The sequence below is a fragment of the Macrosteles quadrilineatus genome, unplaced genomic scaffold (genome assembly GCF_028750875.1).
Source record: "Macrosteles quadrilineatus isolate MER2022 unplaced genomic scaffold, UCM_ALF_1.0 Scaffold_9__3_contigs__length_116548681, whole genome shotgun sequence".
Classification (NCBI taxonomy): Eukaryota; Metazoa; Arthropoda; class Insecta; order Hemiptera; family Cicadellidae; genus Macrosteles; species Macrosteles quadrilineatus.
The window spans coordinates 8493663-8507504 of record NW_026542602.1 but is presented as its reverse complement, the minus strand read 5'-3'; the positions used below and the strand labels follow the sequence as shown (position 1 = coordinate 8507504).

At 34.2% G+C, this 13842-nt stretch overlaps 3 protein-coding genes across 4 annotated transcripts; all 3 read right to left on the bottom strand.

The window, feature by feature from the left end:
- Positions 1-1442: 1442 nt before the first annotated feature.
- LOC129002347 (nicotinamide riboside kinase 2-like) lies at positions 1443-2672 on the bottom strand. The gene is made up of 2 exons (XM_054430083.1): positions 2372-2672; positions 1443-1767 (listed from the first exon to the last, which is right to left on the bottom strand). The coding sequence occupies exons 1-2, from the start codon at positions 2668-2670 to the stop codon at positions 1443-1445; spliced, it is 624 nt and encodes a 207-aa protein (XP_054286058.1). The 5' UTR covers positions 2671-2672.
- Positions 2673-3282: 610 nt separating this feature from the next.
- Positions 3283-12863, bottom strand: LOC129002626 (nicotinamide riboside kinase 1-like). 2 transcript variants are annotated; one of them, XM_054430574.1, is made up of 5 exons: positions 12627-12863; positions 9908-10134; positions 8839-9318; positions 7246-7492; positions 3283-3628 (listed from the first exon to the last, which is right to left on the bottom strand). In XM_054430574.1, the coding sequence occupies exons 4-5, from the start codon at positions 7488-7490 to the stop codon at positions 3301-3303; spliced, it is 573 nt and encodes a 190-aa protein (XP_054286549.1). In that variant the 5' UTR covers positions 7491-7492; positions 8839-9318; positions 9908-10134; positions 12627-12863; the 3' UTR covers positions 3283-3300. The 2 variants fall into 2 exon arrangements, with proteins under 2 accessions (XP_054286549.1, XP_054286548.1); XM_054430573.1 differs by lacking the exon at positions 3283-3628 and adding an exon at positions 5175-6199.
- On the bottom strand, positions 9202-11367 carry LOC129002346 (active regulator of SIRT1-like). The gene is made up of 3 exons (XM_054430082.1): positions 11313-11367; positions 9908-10134; positions 9202-9318 (listed from the first exon to the last, which is right to left on the bottom strand). Exons 1-3 carry the CDS (start codon positions 11365-11367, stop codon positions 9202-9204), a joined length of 399 nt encoding a protein of 132 aa, XP_054286057.1.
- Positions 12864-13842: the final 979 nt, after the last annotated feature.

Below are 13842 nucleotides of genomic sequence, written 5' to 3'. Positions count from 1 at the left end.
AACTTTGAGATTTTGTCATTATGAGTTCTTAGTTTTAAGAGTGAATCATATTTTTGTAAAAAGTAGATATGTAGATTTGTTATAAAAATATAGTTTTGACTGTTATTTTTAAGCCTAGATTGATTGAAAGCAACTTTGATGTAAAGATCTTGTGTTCTGAAATGTATTAAATAATTTATTGTTGTTCATTCCATTAAGGTACGGTATTTAAATGTGTTTTTATCCTTTGCATTGTAAGTTTTACTTTTGAACGATTATTGATTATCTTTATTGTTTGTTATTTGTCTTTGTAATTTAACCTGAATACACCATTTGTTAATTAAATCTAGTTTTTGTTTTTACTGTCCTAATAATTTAGACTAAGCTGTAGCATATGAGCATCGTACATCCCTGGTTCAAGCCCAGACTCCTACATCATCTTAAATCTATGGTTGGTTACCGCTGGCTTAGCTTTGCAAATTATACCATAATGGTACTTCACCATCTTTGCATAACTGCAAGACCAGAAATCTAGCCTGGCAACTGAGGTAGTTTGCTATTATAGGATAAAAAAATGGCTGGCTTCTTTGTTTTGTTTTGTGTGTTTTCTACGCCAATGGCATTTTTTAAATGAAGTTAATGTAAACACTTATAAGGGAAAGTGGTCCAAATCCATTAAAGTGTTGTGGATGTGTCGGGTGAACCCATCTCTGTTGCATTGAAGTCAGAGACGCTGAACACTAGGCTAGCAACACATCCCAAGATTTTCTTCATTGGTCTTGCTAAAATGGTTTTACGCTGTGTCATTTCAGTATCACTACTTTTACACAACTGCACTTGGTGGTTAAACTATTGTATCATGTATTGAGATTAAATGCAGGGGTAACTATGAACGCTTATACCACCATTATTGTATTGCCATGTAGAATTATTTAAACTAAATCAGCTACTATCTTACACGCTAGTGTTGTCTTGTCATAAAACTTCCCTACTGTTGTTCTTTTCTGTGCAATCAGCAACCAGAAGAAAAACACAAACAAAGTTTCAGTTAGAGAAAAATCCACATCTTATAAGCTACGTTCAAACGAAGCCAGTAGGCGAGCAGGTTACTTGCCTTAACTTGAAATCCATCAGAGGCAAGTAGCCTGGCTGCTATACTGGCTTTGTGTAAACGCGGCTTGCAGGTAACCTATCTTTCTACTGGTCTCATGTAAACGCAGCTTAATTTCTGGCCAATTGTGACTTAAAAGTCCAAGATGTCTAATTAAATACCCCCCCCCCCTGAGTCGCAAAGAAAATTAAGCTGCACAGCAATATATAATGAGCGGTCGGAAAAATGCTCATCACTAAACAAGCACTTGGCAATAAAACATGGCTACTCTTCTTGTACAATATAATTTATCACTCTTTACCCTATTTAGTAAAAGGTACAATCTTGGAGGGAATAAAAAATGTGTCACAAATTATCTGTTTTTCAGCTTTACTGCTTTTCCAATTTCCGATGACATATTTTCTATGATTGTAACATTATTTGCACTCCCATCTACGAGGATTAAGTCGGGCATTTCTCTAAACACGGTATGCTTGTATTCCACATGCGCAGGCCACACGTATTCTTCAAAGTAGCGAACTATGTCAGGAACTCTTCTATTCCGTTTCTTACGCCTCGTTTTACAAGTGTCTTTTCCCAGGACAAAGAAGAATTTTACATCACATCGACTTGTGATCGTTTTGTCATAGTATAACATGAATCCGTCGAGGAATAAAATTGATGATGAAGTATTGTTCCTGCAAAAGTTAATGAATTTACTACTTTCAATTCTTACATCATAAAATTCCTCTTGTTTGAACAACTCAGGTTCAAACGCTTGTTTGAACAATCGGAAATTAATAATAAAAATCAAAGGATCTATATATTAATAGGCAAGCATGTTTCTTCAAAACCTTTTTTCTCAGCTCGTATGCATTGTAGGGAAAATACATCCATACTGTTAGAAAGATATTTTGCTGTAGATGTGCAGAATCCCTTGACAAATTTAAATAGGCTCAAAAATAAGCGCAAAAAATGAATTTGAATTTTTCTTAATTAACATGGGCCTTATGGGTTGCTATGCTGGCGACAAAATAACAACGAAATATAAACAGAAAATAAAAAAAAATGGAAGAAATTCCAATCACATGTTTTATTTACAGTGTGGAGTAAAAAATAGAAAAGTCTGAACACTAAATATTTTTGGTCCGAGTTTTCGACCACGGGACGACCTCTAGTATTATAATAATCTCTTACATGAATAAAAAAATTATCTGCTTAATCACAATTCATCCTGGTAAATATCTTCATCCAACTAATTTTCCCTATCAAATATCTCTAACAAAAAACCCACCTGTTTACCTGGAAATCACTTCACTAACGTCTTTGTTCATCCGTTCCATATCTATTGAGCTCATCAACTCTCTATTTCTCCAGTTGAGATGGGGCAGTTGTACCTGTCTGGGATCGTCATCTTTGAGGTAGTAACTGTCCTGCTTCACCAACACAGAACCGACGTACTTGTTGTGTAACGCTCTCGTAATCGTGCTCTTTCCTCCACAAGTTACGCCCGATACACAGATTACTGTCCAAGTTTGTTCTGTGTCGTAAACCAAGTCTAGCAGATAAATTACGACAATAAAAATAACTGTGTCCATCATTATAACTGTTGGTTCAAGGATTGGATGTTGTGCTTTCAAATGTTGTTTGTAGAGACAGTGACTAATTGAGCTATAGCTGGGAGCGTAATCTGATTAAATTAATTGTTGAGCTATTTTTAACCGGTCAAACTGTGTGAGTTAATTGTTGGGTATGGTGATGAGTTTATTTTGTTTTAAAACTAAACTTAGAAATTAAATAGTGATTATTTATACTTCAAAAACTGTTTTGAAAGTGTGATGGATTAAATTAAATTTATTTAAAATGATAAATACTAAGGTATTTGTGACAATTTACAAAGTAATTATTAATTTATTTCTAAAAAATAATATTAAAATAATAATTCACTAAACCTGCATTAATATAACTAAATTGGGATCAACGTTTTCTGGGTTAAATTTAAAATATAATATAAAGGCGGATGAAATATTGGGTCACGTGCAAATTTAATATTGACATAAACATCTTGTTACTACGTCTTAATCATTTTTTTCTCTAACATTTATTTCACATAAACCTCTACATAAACTATTGCTATCAACTCCATGTATATCACCTTTGTTCAACAAACACCAACAATACGCAGGGTAAAAAATTAACATTTTCATTAACAATGTAAAAAGTTTTATTAGTCAGGATTTACCACTTAATTCTTTAGTTAACAGTTCAACATATTCCTGAACCACAGAATGATTGTCTCTAGTGCCAGGTATCAACTGTAGATTATCACTGATCGTGAGCGCGAGCTGGAGATGACGTTCGTACTCGGGCCACACGACTTGCTCGAAGTAGCCCGGCACGTCGGGCGGGTCGTAGGTCCGAACACTTCGCCGAGCCCAACACTCTTCCCTAGTCAGCTGGAAGAACAGCTGGTGTTGACAGACGGACGAGATGTAGCGGTCGGTGAAGATGAGGAACCCTTCGATTATAAGGAGCGGCAGCTTAACCTCGGACATAGGCCTGAAAAATGATTAATTCTCGTATAATCTTCGTTACCCTGGAATGGAAAATGAAAAAGAAATTGTGGTTCTTCACCAACATCATGGACCATTCTTAATTCCAAATTAATGAAAAAATTCCTTAATTTCAAATTTTTCTCGCAGTTTATGGAATTACTATGTAAAATCAGGTCCGAAATAAAAAATATAGTAATTTAGATGTGACATTGGATGGTTAAAATTTGTAAGAACAATGGGGGGATCAACAAGGGTTTAAGAGGTTAAAGCACTAAATACTGGCATTGGATCACAGTGTGGTTGTAGCCTAATAATGCACCACATAACCTACTAAAGGTCTTTGCTTTCTCCTTTACTCCAGTGCCTTTGGTCTTATCTAGCTGCGAACGTTTTGTCATGGATAAAACATATTCCCTTAGTAGATTCCTCATTCTTATAAAACAGCTGAAGCCAATTTTATTGTTAGTTCTGTCTGGTACACTGTAGAGGTCGTGTTTTGTTTACTTTTTGTTTCTTGCTATTTCAGTTATTTAAAACCTTGTTTCGCCAAATAAATCTAATCATAAACAATAACTCGTTCAACAGTAAAGCACAAATCATGAATTAATACTAGCAATCAGTGTCACCGGACATGTAGTAGACACGAAAAATGAGCTTACAAAATTAACAATGGGATGAGAAGTCTACTTGTGTTGGATGGACTATGGTTTTGTGCAGTACTATTAAATAATTCTGAGCAAACTAGACAAACTTAAGTTTGGGGTTATCAAAAAGTAATGTTTGATTATTTTTTATATTTTTAACTAACTTGTCTGAAAAATTATTATTTTCCGCAAATACATTTTGGGCTTAAAAGAGTAATTTTTATTATTTCTAAAAACATTTTTTATATTACCAAGGTATTTTAAGACTATCTACAATTTATTACAACTAATATACACCTAAGATTTTAGGGGTCTGACTTAGGGGAGGTACGATTGAGGCATTAGTTCAAAATTCCTCCGTGAACAGCGCTGTAGTAGAGAGCATTTTGGCAATGAAGGTTTACTAATCACAAAAATAGTTCTGTTCATAAAATAAAATTATAAATGCCTCAAATTCTATTTTATAATTTTTTTATTATAAAATTACTATCATAACCTAACCGAACTAACCAAACTTGCTGATAATGAAATAATATAACAAAAGTTTATTAATAGAAAAAATAATTCTGTTCATTAAATGAAACTAGAAATTGCTCAATTAAAATTGTATAATGACTTAATAATAAAATTAAACTGTCATAACCAAACCAAACCAACCAAACTTGCTGATAATGAAAAAAATCTTAGTCAAAAAGTTGATGATGCCAGCGGGATTCGAACCCGAGACTCTCAACATATCAGCCCGGCACGCTAACCACTAGACCACCGAGGCCGATGGCTGCAAGACGTATTGTTACGGTAATGGTGTTCCCTCAGCTAATGAGAAGCTCACAGCTCTCATCGTAAGCTCATCTATACCTCCCCTGAGTAAACTACAGATTTTAGGAAAAAAATATGAAATTGAAATTCAACTAACATAACATTTATTTCCTTTAAGAAAATACATCAATGGCTACGATAAATACATCATAAAAGTCACGATGATTGTATAAACTTATAACTATGGATCAGTTTTACTTTATACTATAGATTTTATATTATATGTAGCCTAGGTATGTAATGTAATAATTCTTCTTTTCACTTGATTGGCCAGTCAAACGGACAATGTTATTGATGTTAACAGCTCACAAACGGTTTCAACATTAACTGTCTCTGCCGCTCCCATGGCCAACCCTTTTTCCGTCTTTCACTGTGTATTAGCTCTTCAGCTATTTTGGCAGCTTCATCCCACAATCCTTTATTATACCAGGGCTTAAAGTTGTTTACTTTGTATTCCTACTAAAGAGAAATGAAATACAATTTGAAAGATTCTCCTGTTTTTAGCCAGTGCTGTTGGACATGCAAGTGGAAGAAACAGCTGATATAAAGTTTATTAGAAATGTTGTGCAAAAGATTTTGGCTATTACAGCTGTTCCTGACTAATTAAGATAGCTTAATCATTGTCATTGTTAAAGTTAATCATAAAAGTTAAAGAAATCACTTCAACAAAGTTTAAGCCCTAATTCAGCTGAGTTTCGTAAGACTCTTTGGTGCACAAAATAATTACACATTCACAACTTGAGCTATGTAAGAAGCGTCAAACGGCAAAAACCTTCTTCATGATCACTTGTTGCACATCTTCAGCCACTTTGTTCACAACGGATTGTGTAGTTCTTGTCCCGTCGATGAATTTCAAGTCACTATTGATGTTCAAAGCCACTTGCAAATTGCGTTCATACTCGGGCCATAAAATGTTTTCAAAATATCCAGGTTTGTCGTGCCAAAGAGAAGCCCAAGAGGGATCAGGAGGTTCTTTGGCCCTTTCAGCTCTCCGATTGCGACACTCTTCTGGCGAGATTGTGAAGAAATACTTGAGGTCACACAGCGAAGATAAGAACGGATCGGTGAAGATAAGATAGCCTTCGAGAATGAGAAGTGCGCCTCCAGGATTTCTGAGGAAATAATCACCAGGGAAGTGTTTCAATTCAATAAATTGTTGGTGAAAAGTTAAAATTCAAATTAGTCTCATTCATTGATAAAAATTGTCTCCACATTAAAAACGGCTTCAGGATGTAATTGGTACTGGAAAAAATTATATTTTACCAGTTTGGTAGTTTTTTTAGTATGGTTTGTTGATACTTTCCTGTTAAAGGGAACATTCATTATTATCGATGATTTTTTTCGATTCATCGATATTCTATTTTTTGATCCGATATACCGATATTAATGAACTAGATGTCAGCTGACAACTACGATAAGTTAATATTGTTCAGTATCAACAAACAATTTAAAAATATTATATTGAAATGAAACTGTTCTAAACTAACCTTACCTAACCAACCAACTTGCTGTAACATTTCCAAATCCCGTTTCATATTACTTACATACATGCCTTTTCTGTTATCAAACAAAATTTTGAAATGGTAGCCCTACAGCAAGTTTGGTTAGTTATGTTAGGTTACTTTAGAACAGTTTTACTTCTGGATCCACATAATAATTTTGCCTAAACAAGATCAGTTGTCAATTTATAATTTAAATGTGTTTGCAGATATTAAAACAGAAGGCATGGATCGTAAAGGAAAACAAAAATATCGATTGATATATCGACAGCAATCATATTGATAATAATGAATGTTCCCTTTAACAGGAAAGTACCGGTTTGTTAATAAAAAGTAAAATTGCACCATTATTTGATGCTTAAGAGTATATAGCACACCTCCTCTAATACAAGGTTGGTATTAAATCACTGAAGTAAAAACTCCGCTAATCTGGAAAATCCTATTATCCTACATCAGTATAAAGGTTATTGATTTTTTACTGAAAACCTCTTCCAGGTTTATTTGTCTACGCAATCAGATGAGGTTGAACCGAAAACCCTCACTAAAAAAAAAGAACATGTACAAAAAGCTACAACGGCTAAATTTAGCAGGCTGTTTTTTGGTACCGGTAAGAACTACTAAAGTCCCGAACACACTAGATTAACGAATGTCTAACCTACCTGGTCAAAATCTCTCGTATATCGCTGACCATCCTATCCATATCCAACGCAGTGGCGATCTCCCAGTTGATGTGGTTCAGTTCTGGAAGGTGCGTGTGTCTTGGGTCGTCGGGCGGCAAGAAATAGTCGTCCTGACTAACTACAGTTGCGTCTGGAAACTCAGCTCGGAGTGCCGCAGCAAACGTAGTCTTTCCACCACAAGTAACCCCAGATACACCCACTACCGTCCACTTCTTCTCACTCATCGCTGCAAATATTAAAATGCTACTAAAAACTATAACACGCCACAAGTGAAATTCACTACAAAATTTAACTCCCTCTTGTTTTAAAAACATTTAATTGGATTTCTGATGTTTCAGAGTTCAGCCCGATAGTGTTTGACTTAAGTGGTTTGCTAATGTTGTAAGATAACGTAATGGGTTTAAAACAAGTTGATTCGTTTATTATTCAACGACTGATTGTTCTGAATTTTTTAGTTCATGATCTTTTTTTTATTTACCATTTTTTAAATGTTTACAGTATAAAAGTAGGCCTAAATATATCGGATAGTATTGAAAAACATTTGATTTACCGTAGGCTATTATGTTAATATTATAGTGCCTACAAGTAAAATTTGAATCCAGAAGTTTCTTTGGTGGCTTTTATCGAAGAGCAAGTTCAATCTTTACAAAAAACTAAATGTTCAAAATAGCAATTAGCGTAGGCTAATTTAAATAGACACTTAATAATGAGGATTTAAAATCAAGTAAGTGTCAGTACTATTTTTATAGACCTAGACAAGGTAGGCTACTTTTATTTGAATGAACATTCAAAAATTATTATAACTTACCGGTACCGTATATAAAAAGGCAATAGGTACGGATAATTATTTCCAAACAAATCTCAGTTAAAAACTAACAGTAAATACCATTAAAAACAACATTGGATTAAATTTACACAGTCAACATTTATGTACCCAAAAATTGGAAAAATAAAATAAAGTAGCCTGGTTCTCCCAAACCTAAAAATATAGGCCTACCCTATGACACAAAAAATATGACTACCAGTTTAATTTCATCAACAACATTTAGATAGGCTCCGTTATGTTATCAAACACCAGAGTCTCTGGGTTATCAATGTCTCTTGCAACACGTTTTTAAACAAATTAGTGATATAGCAGCCTAAATGTTAATATTTTAACAACCAATTCTAGCTGTGTATTGGCGTGATCATTCATATAACCATACTCAAAAAAAAATCCAACTATTTCATTGCAAAATGTAACTTAAAATACTTTTTTGTTAAAAAATAATATATTCCTTTAATAGTCACAATCTATTGATGAACTTGAAGGCAAAAAATAGTTGTAGAAGCAAAGTAGGTACTGGTAGCCTTGTGTAAGAGAATCAAGATTACAAGTAGGGTATAATAATCTATTATCTGCAAAAACCTCAAGAACTCAGGTTTCTACTCTGGTGATTCTAAAGTCTACTGTGGGAATCAATTAATCTAGGCCTACAGCGTTTTAAACTAAAGTAACATTTTTGAGCTTAAGAAATATCGTTAATAACCAGGCCTAGTTAACCTACCTAAAGTTTGAAAACAAATACTCACCAGTCAACTGAATATTCCAAAATTGCTAGCAAAATGTCTACACAAAAAGCACAGTTTTTGTCACCGAGTATTAATTGCAACAACGGTAAACACTATCAATGAACCGACAAAAATAGTTCCACAAATGGCCGGTATGAGTAAAGCATATCTGACGGAGGGAAAGAGCGCAGCAAGTGACGGATAAAAAGGGGCGACTATCACCCAGAGAGTGTAGTACGTAAAGAAAGCGACGGAACAAGCTAGCAGTAATGATCCATAGGTTGATGAGTTCATTAGTTCACTCTAGTCTGTAACGTATTCTTGTTAAATCATGCCAAGGTCTTCTTCAGAACGCAGTTCCTTCTAAAAGTTCATTAACGCACTCTAGTCTACAACGTATTCCCGTTCAAACATGGCAAAGTCTTCTTCTGTAAACACAGTTCCTTGAACGCTTTCCACCATTTCAGGTTCTTCCTTACAGCGGCTGCCTCTTTTGAAAATCTGAAATTAAGGACAAAATTACTAGTTACTTTGATCATTGAAGTAAAATTGTAATTTTGTGCTGATTGTTTGGTCAAATCCACAAAATTGCATCTTTAAAAATTGCTTTTTTGATCAACTATTTAATGTGACATTGGTAGAGGGAAGTATGACAAAAATAAAATAAAAAACAAGTAAAACATACAGTCAAGTGCTGTGGAGTCTTTATATTCCAAACTGAATTAAAATTCGAAGTACCGGTACATAGATTCAAATATTTTTTAAGTAAGAGTAGAAGTAGAGAGCTGAATGATTGAATCAAACATGCACAATAGGTTTATAGCAGCAGTTAATTTAAAAATGTTGTGTTTTGATTACAGTTTTAATTTATGAAAACTTAGGCCTAATTACATTGACCTGAAAACTAAAACTTATGTGTAAAAAAGTATGTGTAGGCCTATAGGCCTAATATTATGTTACAAAAAACACATATTTTTCTTTGCTACATGCAATTGCTTGAAAAAAAAAGTTAGCCTGAAATAGCATGTTCATAATAGCAGTGGGGATTCCACTGACGTTTAAGATCATAAATCAACAAATAATATCTTACCGATGTGGTTTTCTCCTTATTAACTTTGTTTTTACTCAATGCTCCTAACTTTCGGAGATTGTCCTTTGTGTGGTTCCTTCTTTTATTGTACTGTTTACGGATCTGGTCAATAGTTTTAACTGATTTTGTTTTCTTCAAGGACAATCCTTTATTAAAATTCAAATTATTTCCTTCTGATGATTTTTGAGTCTTTTTCAGATCTGGTTTGCTCTTTTTAGCTCCTCTATCTAAAAAAAATACATTAGAAATGAGAGATTTTGGATCTAACTTGCACAAAGTTAGTAGGTAGCACATTTGCTATGACGTGATACCATGATTTAGGTAAATGAGTCACTATCTGATATCTTATTGCGATAAAATCACTAGAAAATTATAGACCTGTACATTACTCACATTAACTTCCTCTGTACACTGTGGTCTCTCTCAACTTATTAACAAGTAGCCTACTAGAATACAACGAATACAAATAACTTAGTCCTACATAATGCCTAAGGACCATGCTAAACAAATTTGAAAATTAGTTTATTTATAAATAAAAAAATAGTAAGAAACCTCCTCAAACAACAGTCTGAAGTTTTTGGTACCTACTCTACAGACACGTTTCTAAGAGTCTTCAGCGAGTATTTTAACTTTATTCACTCAACAGAAAAAAAATATCATAAATTATAATTTCATTATAAAATCAATATATTGGAGATGGAGAATCCAGTTAAATTCTACGCCTCCCCGTTGTAAACAACTTGTGGAATGCAGTACCTACACAGCATACCTAGAATCACCGAAATCGATTAGTAGAACCTTCTGGAGCTTTTGACTTCCCTATGCATGAAGACAAATCAAAACTGGATAGGCCTAGATCAATCGAGAATATGGAACTTATATAAACTTTTTTTGACCAAGTACAGTATTAGATGTAGGCCCAACCTAGGCTATAATCGTCAAGCACCCAAGGCTAGAGAAAGAATTTGAAATAATGACACGTCTTAAAATAAGGGGTAACCTACAGTTTCTTAACTGGGATACCCTAATACTTATTGATTAATAATCAATATTTTAAACTATAAATTATAAAATGAAACTGTAAAGCACGGGTCACACTAGGCTAACATCAGCTGCACATAGATGAAGCCGCTACTGTCAGCTTAGTGTGCACAAAATTTGCAGTTGACACAGCCAGCTGGTGAGCATTTGTCAGCGGCTGGCGAACTGAAGTCAGACATGTTCAACTTTTGGTAGCGAGGCAGCAACGATACATAACTAATTCTGGCGATTCCTGGAATGTATGTATGGTAACATTCGTAAAACATTTTTGTATGCTTCTGATTCATCTTCTTTTAACTTTGGCAACCACCTTAAAGAAGCTCCTAACCATTCCTTTTTTGTATCCATGGCCTGGCTCACTAACCTTTCTTCTTGCGGTTAAGCATTTTTAAATGAAGTTCTTTCTCTGTCACACACATCCTCAATAATCGATAAGTACTGGTTTGTGAGGACCCAGGACGACATGGTGACAAGAATTGAGCTATAAACTAATTAATAACTAACTTTAACTGATTAAAGTAGTAATTTGTAGCATAGAAATAAATGAGCTTAAGTGATAGTAGAAGCAGGTTTTTTATTTCTTACTATTCGTGCTTGTAGGCTGTTTCTTCAAATAAGTAGGAACGTCAGAGAAGCAGTTTACAGTGAGTTATTGCTAAACGTCACAGCTATAAGTTACTTTCTCATTACCTTATAACCTCCTCTTCGTCTTTGACCAGCCAGGGCCGGATAGACAGTAACAAACATAAAAAATAAATAATAAAAATAACTTCTTCAAAAGAACATATATTTACAACTTTGCTTTAGTTAGATGATGGTGGGCAGTCAAGAATTTGTGCCTCCTCAAAAAACTCGTCAACAGAGTAGTACGCGTATTGCAGGAGGAGCTCCTTAATCTTTTCCTTAAATATTCGAGTCTCTAGCTCTCTCAGGTAAAGTGGCAGCGCATTGAACATTTGTACTGCAACTGCTAAGAAGCTATCTCTTGTCAGAGACAGTCTGTATCGCTGGGTATTCAGCTTCGGTGCTTCTCTAATGTTGTGAGAGTGGAGCTGACCTCGGATTTCAAAATTGTTCAGGTTGGCTCTGATGCGAACAACACAGGCAAGAATGTATTGGTTACTTAGACTGTTAGGATGTGTAATAATCTAAAAAGGGGTCTTCATGGCTTCAGCCTCCTGCTATTTGTTATTACTTGCAGTGCCTGTTTTTGTAAGAGAAGAACACGACTGCTGTTAGCGGCATGTCCCCAGATTTGAACAGGTACCGTACGCACATGGCTGTTAAAAAGCGAAAAATAGTCAATAAAAATAAAAAAAAATAAAAATATAAAAAAATATAAAAAAATAAAAATAGGCACTGTGCAGTTATCTGGAGTTATTTCTCAAGAGGAAGATTACTCTGATTAATCTCACACAGACAGAATTATAATATGAGGGCCCCACACATCCTTAATAAGTTTATCACTTAACTTAAGTATTCCTTAACGAGGTCCCATGGACGCTTATCACCAGGGGCTAACTAGCAGCCTAGTGTGACCCATGCTTTATAAACAAACCTGACCTTGCTGATAATGAAAAAAATTAGTGAAAGTTTACTAATCAAATCGATATTTTCAATCGATATTAGGGTAGCCTAGTAAAGAAAATGTATTCAAAATTAGTACAATGATGCCTACCTGCTGGTGAATCCCCAAAAAGTTCAAGGGATTGTTTCAAAATGGATTTCGACATAACCTCAACAGATCGTTTATCATTAATTCTTTTATAATTAAATTTGATCAACTTATTTAATAAACTCTATTTTGAGTGAAATTGAAATTGTAAGTAGGTAGCCCGTAAAGTAAACAAAATTATTTCAATTCATTCACGAATCGTGTAACCTCAATAACTTAGGCCTACGGCACTCACTAGTCACTAACCTTCAAAATTGAAGGAAATTCAATTCTCACCTCGGCTCGGTTTCATTTCATTCATTTCTTACTTTTTTTCTTTCTAACCTAAGCTATATAGTGTACGACGGCGCTGAAGGGCCACCAACTATAAAAAAAATATTTGTCTTCATCTCTGAGAAAAAACTTAATTCTGAGATTAAAGTTAGAGCGCGGGAAGTCGGCTTCCTCTCTGAGAAAAAAGTCAGAATTCTGAGATTAAAGTCAGAATTTAACTTGTGGGCGTTCCTCTCTGTGAAAAAAGTTAGAATTCTGAGATTAAAGTCAGAATTTAACTTGTGGGCGTTCCTTGAATTGGACGTTCGTCTACTGCCTAACGAAACGGCGAATTGAGCACCGAAATGGACACTAATGAAATAGAAGCCATTTTGGTGATTATTTTAGAAATGAAATGAAATTAAATGATTTATTGTCGTTAGATCAGGCTCTTGGCTCAGGCAGTAATATAGCTTTACTTTGCTTGTAAATATAATACTGTGTTGAGTATTAGATTTACATATCATTCATCCTCAAGAAAAATTCAAAAAATCTTTTTTTCCGTTTTTTATTCAATCTCCGTTTGAATTTTCAATCAAACAAGTTTAGGTCATTAATGATTATATGCAACCCAGCAGACGCACAGGCAGAGTTTGTCTATGTCTGCTGATTCCACAAGACCATTCAATTATAACTAGCTACACAATTATAAGTTTATTATGTTCGTTTTGCTAGTTTTAGTATAATTCAACATTAAGTTCACAACTTTGTTATTTCTTGTTTTGTTTTTGATTGTTTCATGTTGTAAACTTAATATTATAGTAAAAAGGTAATATTGTACTTTGTAGCAAATTTGACGGAATAAATCATTCATTCATTCATTCATTCAAAAGACAGTTGAAACGCATTTTAAAAAGGTTTAGGTTTGTGTAGGAGGATTAATTAGTCCTCAATTGAAGAGGTGAAA

What these genes read in the sequence shown, in the direction of transcription:
- LOC129002626 (XM_054430573.1), bottom strand. Translation starts at nt 7,490, where the DNA reads ATGAGTGAGAAGAAGTGGACGGTAGTGGGTGTATCTGGGGTTACTTGT. An exon ending in ATACGAGAGATTTTGACCAG is followed by an intron (nt 6,200 to 7,245) that starts GTAGGTTAGACA and finishes TTATTTCCTCAG; the next exon opens with AAATCCTGGAGGCGCACTTC.
- LOC129002346 (XM_054430082.1), bottom strand. Translation starts at nt 11,367, where the DNA reads ATGTGTGTGACAGAGAAAGAACTTCATTTAAAAATGCTTAACCGCAAG. An exon ending in GCTTAACCGCAAGAAGAAAG is followed by an intron (nt 10,135 to 11,312) that starts GTTAGTGAGCCA and finishes TATTTTTTTTAG; the next exon opens with ATAGAGGAGCTAAAAAGAGC. An exon ending in ATAAGGAGAAAACCACATCG is followed by an intron (nt 9,319 to 9,907) that starts GTAAGATATTAT and finishes CCTTAATTTCAG; the next exon opens with ATTTTCAAAAGAGGCAGCCG.
- LOC129002347 (XM_054430083.1), bottom strand. Translation starts at nt 2,670, where the DNA reads ATGATGGACACAGTTATTTTTATTGTCGTAATTTATCTGCTAGACTTG. An exon ending in GTTAGTGAAGTGATTTCCAG is followed by an intron (nt 1,768 to 2,371) that starts GTAAACAGGTGG and finishes TAACTTTTGCAG; the next exon opens with GAACAATACTTCATCATCAA.